Source organism: Aphis gossypii, chromosome X, assembly GCF_020184175.1.
Source record: "Aphis gossypii isolate Hap1 chromosome X, ASM2018417v2, whole genome shotgun sequence".
Taxonomy (NCBI): domain Eukaryota; kingdom Metazoa; phylum Arthropoda; class Insecta; order Hemiptera; family Aphididae; genus Aphis; species Aphis gossypii.
This window is the reverse complement of record NC_065533.1, coordinates 38,284,958-38,295,764: the sequence shown is the minus strand read 5'-3', so window position 1 is coordinate 38,295,764 and position 10,807 is coordinate 38,284,958. Positions and strand designations below refer to the sequence as shown.

At 25.9% G+C, this 10,807-nt stretch overlaps 2 protein-coding genes across 3 annotated transcripts; both read right to left on the bottom strand.

Moving 5' to 3' along the window:
- LOC126551771 (uncharacterized) lies at nt 1-2,900 on the bottom strand. Its single transcript, XM_050205907.1, has 2 exons — nt 1,325-2,900; nt 1-1,256 (listed from the first exon to the last, which is right to left on the bottom strand). The coding sequence occupies exons 1-2, from the start codon at nt 1,560-1,562 to the stop codon at nt 82-84; spliced, it is 1,413 nt and encodes a 470-aa protein (XP_050061864.1). The 5' UTR covers nt 1,563-2,900; the 3' UTR covers nt 1-81.
- A 943-nt stretch (nt 2,901-3,843) lies between these two features.
- Nucleotides 3,844-10,687, bottom strand: LOC114119649 (macro domain-containing protein CT2219-like). 2 transcript variants are annotated; one of them, XM_027981278.2, is made up of 8 exons: nt 10,430-10,687; nt 10,048-10,341; nt 6,353-6,508; nt 6,134-6,250; nt 5,311-5,414; nt 5,207-5,237; nt 5,061-5,134; nt 3,844-4,105 (listed from the first exon to the last, which is right to left on the bottom strand). In XM_027981278.2, exons 2-8 carry the CDS (start codon nt 10,115-10,117, stop codon nt 4,019-4,021), a joined length of 639 nt encoding a protein of 212 aa, XP_027837079.1. In that variant the 5' UTR covers nt 10,118-10,341; nt 10,430-10,687; the 3' UTR covers nt 3,844-4,018. The 2 variants fall into 2 exon arrangements, with proteins under 2 accessions (XP_027837079.1, XP_027837078.1); XM_027981277.2 differs by lacking the exon at nt 10,430-10,687 and having other exon boundaries at nt 10,048-10,411.
- Nucleotides 10,688-10,807: the final 120 nt, after the last annotated feature.

Sequence of the window (10,807 nt, the reverse complement as noted above, 5' to 3'; positions counted from 1 at the left end):
TTAAGCAATGACCAATTCTATTTAAAAATTCTGGTATTGTTAACTCGTTATTAACAAACATCGTACATAAATGTTGTAATTTTACATTTTTTTCTGATCCATGTTTTTTTTTCTTGGGGGTTCCATATCATGTAATGCTATTTTAGCTTTATCTACCCCCACTTCCTCACGAAATTTATTAATCAACTTCCAGATTGTTGGATGACTATGCCCGATTAAATGTGCAAATCTATTGTTCCAGCTTTCACAAACATTATTTGTACGGTGTCTGGAGCGCATTGTAGCCTCGTGTACGTTCCAAGTTTCAGGGGGGTACAATGGCTTAATCCGTCTGAATTTTAAAACCCCGACTTTCCTATGTGTTCCAGTAACATATGTGTTATAAAAATAATCAAGTATATCCGTATTATCGGGTGCACAAATTGATTTTAAGTATTTCATGCCTTCTATTACTTTTTCAACCGGCAAAAAAGCTAAGCCATCGATCATACTACAATAATGGCTAAACACGTTGTCATGATTGTATTTATTTTGTAATCCTAACTCTTGTAATTTTCTATGAGTACTTTGGCACAAATGGTAAAAACAACCTTGTATTAGCAAATGTTCCCCAAAAACTGATTTTGCTGCTTGAATAACAGCTTGTTCGAAGTCCATGTTCATTATTTTAGGATCGGGATAAAAATTATTTTCGGAACATTTATTGAATATTGCAGTGAACATTTCTTCATACGTACTGCGAGTTTTATTTTGAAGTAAACAAAATATTGGGGTAATAAATTTGTCATACTTTTTAACTCTAATAACGTATAATTGCATAAAAAATTCGGGACATAATTTAAAGTTACCATCGCAGAACCAAGTATCTGCCTCTGATAAATGAACTAAACCTTCATCCAATGAAAAAATTATTATTCGCTCATTCGATTCCGGACCATTATCAAAAATCAAAAATCGTTCGTCTTTGTACATTGCCCATTCATTATTAATTGTAAGGTCTGATAAACATGATGGTTTTTTGGGATTACCTTTATTTTTTTTGCGCCGCAACATTCTTTTGGTTGTTTCTTCATTTGCGAAAGATGTTAAAGCCTGCTCTGGCACCTGATTTATTACTTCAGCGAAAATTTGTGAAGGAGTTGAGGTTGAAAATGTTGAAACACGTTTTAACATTTCAGCCTTGGCTTTTTCGACTGTTTCTAAATTCGCATCACCAGCATGCGAATGTTCAACCTCAATTGTTGGATTTTTATAATCTAATTAAATGTTTAAACGTGTTTTATTAAAAATATAAAATATATTTTTTTTAATTTTTTAAGCTTACTTTTGGAAGTTACTAAAATGCCCGGACATTTTTTTGAAATTTTATTGGAACATTTCCACCGAAGACTTGAAACTAGATTATGATGAACCGTATATGCATATCCGTCAAATATAATTTTTTTATTTTCTTTTACTACAAAAACTTCCATTTCAACTTCCATCTCAACTAAATAGCGTCTCGGGATACACTGACTAAGTGACAAATTCAATTTATAATTCAAGCCCGCTACGTTCCTCATGAAATCGATTATATCGATGAGATCGTGGTAATAACATTGATTATCGTTATTACTTATTGTAGTATATAGATATAATCTTAAATCTTATGGTAGATAAACTGTAGACATACTGCCGCGATAAACATAAGATAGATATAGCCATATTCGTATCTACCTACCTACGAAACTATTTTTTTTTGTTTTCATATATGAATTTCTTTCAGTGTACAGTGGATTTCCGTTATATTTTAGGTATAAGAAATAATAAGAAGTAATAAAATATAAAAAAAAATACAATAATATAATAAAAGTAGGTACAACAATTACATTTTTAAAATAAATATTAATTATATATGAACTGACTATATAATATAATATTACATTTATATAATACATATAGACATTATAGACAATTTTATATTTTCGGACTTTTTGTCCGACAGTAAAAATGTACTCGGACTTTTTGTCCGGCAATCAAAAAATGAATCCGGACTTTTAGTCCAACTTTTTTCATTCCGGACTTTTTGTCCCTGGACTTTTCGTCCGGGATTCGATATCAGATATGGGTAAATAATTTTTTTCTAAGACATTTTGACCAGTCCTAAACCTAAGATTGACCGAGTTACAGGCATTACATTACATCAAAAAATTCATAGTTGATTCGTTACCACTAATAATTGAATAAAAATCTTTTGCCAACATATTGGGTGTATAAAATATAAATTGTGGTATCGCGCAATAAATGACATACTGAGCTATTGAGCCAATACTTTTACAAAATGTTGAAGTATTGTTATCTGTGTATAATGCTATTAAGATAAAATGTTGACCGAAGAAAAAGATTAAAGTGTATCTATTAAAAATAAACTTAAGCCTAAGTAAAAACCGTAGGTAGACTGCATCCTACAGCGGCTGGTAGAACGCATTTGCTGGTAGACTGCATTCTTATGACAGCCGAAAATTACCTACATCGAACTCCTTAAAAACGGTTGGTATCTAACTGTATTGAATTCCCTTTTTGTGGTTATTTTTTTTTTTACGGAATCGTTTTTTATTTATAATATACATAGAAATAGAACTATATTATGGACTAAGGTGTTTATTATAAACCATTGTAAAGTTAATGGCTTGTATTACTTCTGAAAAAAAGCTGAACAAGTTTTTAAATTAATTTTAATATTTTTTTTTTTGATATTTTATACAATATGAAACACTCCACCATGAAATATTGTAATTTTGGAATGATTTTTGTTTGGTTTTATTGGGATAATCTCATAATTTATAACTAAAATTGGCCATTTTGATTCAGATAAATTGAAATTATTATTCATTTTTATACTAAAAAAAATGACATGGAAAATAAAATAAATTTTAAGATTTTCCCTTTTTGAACCAAGTTACAAATTTATTTTAACCCGTTTTAAATTATAAATGATAAACATTTTATTATAATGTAGTAGCAAGTATCTGTCATAATTTCAATTTATGATATGTTAGTATTGCTAGTTGTAAGTTTGTTTTTGTCATTCAAAACTGGTGATTCACATTTATTGTTTGCAAAAAAAAATTAAATTTGAATTATTAAAATGTTGGTTAAGGAAAAGTAATCCCACATTTAACTCTAATCTATTTCTTTTAAGTATTCCAAAATGTATTATATTTTATTTATACCTATAACATTTTTTAATTTTATAAAATGATCCTATGCGGGATTTGGTTTGTTGTTTGGATATGTCTAGTTAATACAATAGACTATATTTAAAAGAACGTACAACAAATATTGAACCTATAAAACTTACATCAAGAAAGATCATGTAAGACTGTTAGATAATTGTAAATATAATTTAACAAAAAAATAGAATGGATAATACATAGTAATAGTAAGCTATTATTAATTTTATTAATGTATTATATTATTGTATAATAAAAAAAAAAATAATGTCTAGTATTAAATAAACATTTCATGAAGTACTATATTATACTTATTACATACATTTCAACTATGACAATGTAAGTTTAATCAAATTAACAATTTAATTTTTGGGAGGTGTAATATATAATATAGAATACTATTTTTCTATTATTGTTGAGTATATTTTATAATATACTTCCTGTAACGTACAATTTTAACTCATTCATAATAAAGGTATGAAGGTTACTCAGGTATTAATGGATATTTGTTTTTAATACTTTTAACATAATTAATTAAACAGTCCTGGGGTTAGGAAATAGAGTGCTTTTTTGGAATACATTAAAATAAATAGTATTTTAAAATAAATACAAACAAAAACAAAAATAAAAATTTAATGAGATTGATATATATTTAAATGCTTTTAAATTAAACAATTAGCTTACTGTTTTAATACACTACAATAAAGATAATATAAAAAAAAAAGGAAAACGATTTAAAACAATGTATAAATGATTACTTTTAATGTTGTAAAAAAGTTAGTATGTTTTACAATACATGATAAATCTTATTCAAGAGGGAAAAATAATGGTAGATACTTCTCATAGTATTCTTTGTCAGTATCAAGAAATACACAAAATATTATGCGTTCAATCTGAAAAAGAAATGTTAATACACATTATAAAAATTTGAATTCACAAAAATAAAATTTATTAATAAATCACCTAAACATAATAAAGGCACTTATCACAATTTACATTAAATTTTATCATAAAATGTAAAATAAATATAATATTTTATGATATAAATAATTGAATAAAATCCAATACAAATATATTTCTTGAAAATATAACATTAGAGAAGATTGAAAACAATAATATGTTTGTATTTCTTATATATAGAACACATTACATTTATTTATAAAAAATTAAAACGTAAGTTATAATTAATATAATATACATTAATAATATTGAAAAAATAAATTTATAATTATTGAAATTAATATATTTTTATTTATCATTTGTTTGGTATTCATTTGTACTCATAGTACAACTTTATAAAATGTTTAAAATAAAAATTTGAGTTTTAATTAAACTTTTATTTACTATTAAGTTAAAAAAAAAAAATATGCTGAAACAAGGAAATTTTGATAAAACATGTTTATGTTACTTATTTTTAAATTAATCTACTAAAATGTCATTATTCATTATTATTATTATTAAGAACAATACTTTCTTTGGGACCAGAATATATAGTGAAATTTTAAAAAATGAGACAATGAGAATAAGTGTACTACTAGATTATACAATTGAAATATAAGTAATGAACTCAATTATGATAAGTGATAACTATAATAATTTGAAGATTACATATTTAATACTTTCAAATAATAATAGATCAAAAGCAGTTTTAGCTAGATTTGGTATATTGTGCATATTATGATGGACTAAGATAAAAGTCATTTGAAATATTATATTTTACCCATGTTTCATATATTATAATTTAAGTAGAACGAGCCTTTTTTCATCTTTATAATTTTTAAAAGATTTTAATGATACTATAAATTTAAATGTATAAAATGATAAATGTAAGAATTTGAAATATGTTACCAAGTTATGATCATGCTCTAAAAAGTCTCTGATAGCTTTCAAGGCAACAATGGATGCTTCTTCTTGCGGATATCCTAAACACATTTTTATTAATTAAATATTTAAAATTGGAACTTTGTAAAGATAAATAAATTTGTAAAATTTACCATAAACGCCAGTTGAAATACATGGAAATGCCTGAAATTAAAAATATTAATCAATAATCAAAAGAAAGAAATATTATCATTTTAAATTACATTTTGATACTTACAATTGTTCTTAACTTCTTTTCAACAGCTAAATCCAAGCTGTTTTGATAAGCTGATTGCAGTTGTTCGGGAATTTCTCCTTTTGGTCCAACTGTATGTATTACATCTATAACAATAATTTGACAATAAGAATAAAATTTTTTTTTTTGAAAAATGTATTTAATAAAACCGTTCACCCTTAAGGTAAACACGTGGATGATATTAAGGAACTTTCAAAATAAATATTCTATTTTATACAGATAAAATTAATTACTCATTAATTAGGCCTGGATTCTAAAGCATATTTATTATTAAAAAAAGTAAAATGAAACATGACCAAAAATTAACATGAATTAATTATAAAACTAAATAAAAACAATTGAAAAATTAAATTAAATTTAATAAAGAATTAACTACCATATAATTTCTTAGATTTACAGTAGTGAAACTAACTCTATTGCCCGACAGAAGCTATAGACCTGTGGTTGTCCGTAAGTTGATTATCTATACATTTAATGCATTTAATAATCAACCACATAATGACAATAATAATCCAATATAATCATTTAGTCCGTATTCCAGGATTTTACATTTTTTATTAATTAATTTTTTTTATTACTATAGCATAATAAACATACAAAAATTCTATAGCTGAAAAAACAGAAAAAAAAACAACAAAAACATTTACATAAAAAAGGCAAAAATAAATTGGTTTATTTAGAATGATGTGAAACAAATTTATGTATAAAAATTAGATTTCTCTCATACACAAAAAAAGATGCATATGCTTTAAAATCCGAGCTCTACTCATATGTAGTAGTATTAATAATGAATTTATCAACTTACACTTTGCTGGGAGTTTGTACCCTTTAGTGATTTTGGCAGAACCTGTATTACAACCATTTAATGAAGCACATTCTACCAGAAGTTCTTTACCAGCAGCTTTATGAATAGCGCCATCAACTATGATATATTTAAATTTAAATTATAAATAATAAATACTAAATTCCAAATATTGGCATGAAAATATTTATAAATTAACATATCATTTTGATAGATTTTTACCTCCTCCTCCACCAGCTAACTTAGAATTGGCTGCATTGACAATAACATCTACTGCCAATTTTGTAAGATCGCCTTGATACAAAGATACTTTTTCATTTAAAGCTTTATTGAATTCTGGTTTTGGACCATCAATGGGTTTCAAAAATCCTGGTTTATCTATGAATGCAAAAATAAGTAAAATAACCTGATTAACAAAATTATATTTAATTAAATATAGTTAGTATGCATAAATAATCCTACAATTAATTATTTACCCAATAGTGAATGGTATACTGCACTCGATAAAAATAAATTATTTCAAATGAAAAAAAAAAAAAAATAAAATAAAATAATATACCTAATACCATTTTACTATTTAAAACAATTAACTAGGCAGAAAATCTACTCAAAATTAAATTCTTTGAATTTTATAGTTCCATAGAGATTTCTTCAACAGTTAAATTTTTTTTCGCAAGATAAATATAGGTTAGGTTAGGCAGGTTTTTTGGTAAGGCAATTCATGTAGATTTACTTATATAATATGTATATCAAATTCAGATGGCCGATTTTAAAGCTTAAAGTTTAAATGAATCAACAAAACTCGGTTTAACTATAATTTTCCCGTTATTATTTGTAGACATTATTAATACTTTTAAAAAAGCCACATGATGATAATTCATAACTATATTATACATACATATTTAAATAAATAAAATTAAAAATTATTATTTTAGTATTTTTTAAGTTTTACTTATTTTATTTTGGAAGTAATGAAGTTATAAAATGTGAATGATAAGATTACTATCAAGATCATAGTTTTTTATTAATATTTTAATTAAAAGCAAATTATGAGCATTATCAAACTACCTTTTTTCTTTTTAATTTTAAATCAATTACCAATTTTTTCAAAATTAAAATATTAATAAGTCTCCGAGATGTCCCAGTTAATCTTATTCTAATATTTTATAATAGGCAAATTTACTCAAAATTATAATTAAAACATAGTTAAACAGATTATTGTGAAAGTACAATTTGCTATTTTGCATGTTTTTAGAGGAGATAAAAAGAGATACAGTTGAACGTCTTCAGAACTAACTTATCTCACTATGTAATAAATATTATTTAATGTGGTATAACTATTGTAATATTGCAAATCTCTAAACAATTCTTTTTGAGCATCTCTCATAAGATTTCCAGCTTAGTGTTATTGGTTTTACATAATAGCTATCTATATAGCTATATTGCCTACCGGTGTAAATGCAAAAACCGCACATGCCTTTTGCCAGCCCTGTCACTAGATATACATTTGAAATCTGACTAAAGACATATCAATTTAATACATTTTATACTTTAAATCAACACTATTTTAAAATAAGTTATAAATAAAACTTACACAATTATAAAAATAGTTAAGTGATCAAATAAGTACTTAAAAAGAGTAATTAAATGCAGATTACATGTGTATTTCAATGGTAAAATAAGTAGCGCAAGCATGAACTAGTTTGAAATATTTAAAATTAATCTAAAAAAATTTAAAAATATATATTACTGCCAAATGAATTTAAACATTTTTGATGGGTATTTAAAGCGTTTAAAATATTACTTTTTAAGGACAATTTGTTATTGGAGTTTCACTTATTTGCCAATTGGTGTTATTCAGCAGTGAATATTTTTAAATCGATAGCACAGATTTATATTTAAGCAATTGAATTTTACTTTTTATATTATTAAAAAATAATATCAATCAAATTACTTAAAACTTTGATTTAAATTTTCCTTTCACTTGTTTATAAATTTGTAAGCTAGATACTTAAAAAAATGTTTTTAATTTATATAATTTTATTTTTATTACTGTTATTTTGAATAGGTAGGTATGTAAAAATTTAGATTCAAGTACTTGAAATGATTTTAAGTGTATTAAGTAAACAAATCTTTATGATAATTTTAATAAAATAATCATAAGTAGTTTATGATTATTTCCAAAACACTTATGGTTTTTTATGCAAGGAGATAGCTAATTAAAAATAGAATAATGTATTGAGAAAAGTCTAAGTTTTAATAAAAAGTAAAATTTTCTTTAAGGGGGGCTATAACATAATACATCATACAATATATAAAACTATTAAAATTATATAGGTATTAGTATATTTTATTGCATTGTCTTGTGGTGCTTTTTATGGTATTAACAATTACAGAAATAATTTCAACTTTTTTTACAAATAAAATAATTATCTATCACCAATAAAATTTCATAATACCACAATTCAAGATTTTTTTATCATTTAGCTTAGTCTATGTCATAAATTTTGTATATCTATTACTGATGATTATGTTTAAGTCCTGAAACTATGATGTATTTTTATTATTAACAAGATTCTTTTGTGAAAAAGCTTTTTCCGAACTTGGAGATTGGAGGCAATATTGATTATTCGAGTTATGGAACAGTGAATTTCTATAAAATTAATTAGCTATTTAATCTGTTATTGGTGTTGCTAATTTTTTTACACCATTAGTGTCGTGTTAGCATTTCACTCATCTATTAAAATACACGTGTGAGCATACAAATTACTATACTGCGGTACTGACAAATATCAATATTGAACTACAAAAGCATAATAATAAAATTATACAATAAGATAATAATAAGATATTAAGATAATATGGTAAAGTAAATAAGGCGATAAGTGACAGCGAGCACAATGCCAAAATATACGTTATTATTACGTGTACGGCAACATTGGACTTCAATAACTTTGTTAGTTTATTTATAACATTGAATGTTTTTCTGTATTCATTTTCATAAATAACTCAATGGAACATTTATATAGTATTGTTAAAATCGAATGAAATATAAACTAGTGGTTCTAAAAATGGTAATTAAGTGAGCAAAATGCTCATAGTGACATTAAAGACGTGTTAATAAAATACAAATAAATAGCAAATAGTATTTATTTCTTTAATATCTTCTGAATTAATGATAATCATTAAATTAGGTACCTAGTATGAATATTATATATTATTTAATCAATTATTTTATTTAGATAGTAGACAACCTACAATATAATTACTAGTTATAAAGATTAAAAACAATTATAAATAATGTATCTACTTCACAAATCAAAAACATTATTACTGAGCTTACATTGAATATTTCTAAAGTGATACATTGTTTCTTCAATTAAACATTGAAATGATAATATTACTTAAATAATATTACCTAGTAAGTTCCATCTAATTGAGAAAATGTATTTGTTTAAGAACTAAATACACAAGTATTTTCTTTAGTCCAGACAACATTTACGTTTTTGTCTTGTCATTCTAATACAAATCAGGAACACAAGTTATTTGAAAAACTACAAGTACCTACCTACCTACTCTAATTAGAAATGAAACTGCTATAAATATTTTGTCATTAAAAGAAAATGAAATAATGAAGACATATAGTCAGCAATAATTAAAATTTATAGGTAATAATGATGATATACATAGAATAACCACAGTCTCTTCTTAACCTACAAAATATTAGATGCGATGAATGTTTTTCTAAAAGCTCAGTTTAGAATCCATCGAAAAGTCAAAGTGATGGGAAAAATACAACGATAAACGTGATTCGGGACCAATCAGTTTTGTGTCGACAAAAACGACGCAATTACGCGGTGTACCATGTATGGAGACGGGGAAAGACATTTTGAAAATAATATGGACGTGATCCTTACTCGTGCTGTTCAAGACCTTTCTATAGTATTCCGGCCATGGTAAAATGGAATCCAAGCTAATCGTAGCCATTTTACGGGAAATCCGAACAAAATAATTGTTGGCGGCGAAACGACGGCCGGGCACCAGCGTAGCAGTGAAACAGTTCAAACTCCAACGGGACGCCGACAACGGACAAACACACGGTGCGAGCAGCAGCAACAACAGTGACAGGAGTAGTACCACACTAGTACCGGAAACCGCAGTCGATGAGTGGGAACAAAACCGCCGTAGAACTGACGAATTTGATGTAATAACTATAATAGCACACGGTGGTATACACGAAAATAATTTAATAATCGGTTATAGTATGAGTGTTATTATCATTATTATTATTATATTTACCGTCGGTCAGAGCGGGTACAGTCGACGCGAGCCGATAAGACACGAGAAAAGCGACTCGAAACGGATTGAAACGATAACGAACCGGGATAATAATAATAATTGTAATATTATTATCGGCTTAAAAATGTATATATAACTAAAATATTATTTTCATAATGCTTCGCGACTTGGGTATTTACACGACGACGGCGTACCAAAATACCATAATACTATAATTATTTTTATTAATATTATTACGCATTTGGATTAATGAAATTCCTCGATAACACGAGCGTAATCGCACTGATAACGCACGACCAGTCGCGGGAAACAGTGAACAATGTTCTACGATAGTAGTTGGCCCGGCCGACAGGCCACTAGTGCAACCGACAACTACTG

Excerpts from the sequence above, each read along its gene's own strand:
- LOC114119649 (XM_027981278.2), bottom strand. The coding sequence starts at position 10,117 with ATGGCTACGATTAGCTTGGATTCCATTTTACCATGGCCGGAATACTAT. Across the intron at positions 6,509-10,047 it reads AAAGGTCTTGAACAGCACGA|ATAAACCAGGATTTTTGAAA; the intron begins GTAAGGATCACG and ends TTGCATTCATAG. Across the intron at positions 6,251-6,352 it reads GTTAGCTGGTGGAGGAGGAG|TTGATGGCGCTATTCATAAA; the intron begins GTAAAAATCTAT and ends AATATATCATAG.
- LOC126551771 (XM_050205907.1), bottom strand. The coding sequence starts at position 1,562 with ATGAGGAACGTAGCGGGCTTGAATTATAAATTGAATTTGTCACTTAGT. Across the intron at positions 1,257-1,324 it reads CATTTTAGTAACTTCCAAAA|ATTATAAAAATCCAACAATT; the intron begins GTAAGCTTAAAA and ends ACATTTAATTAG.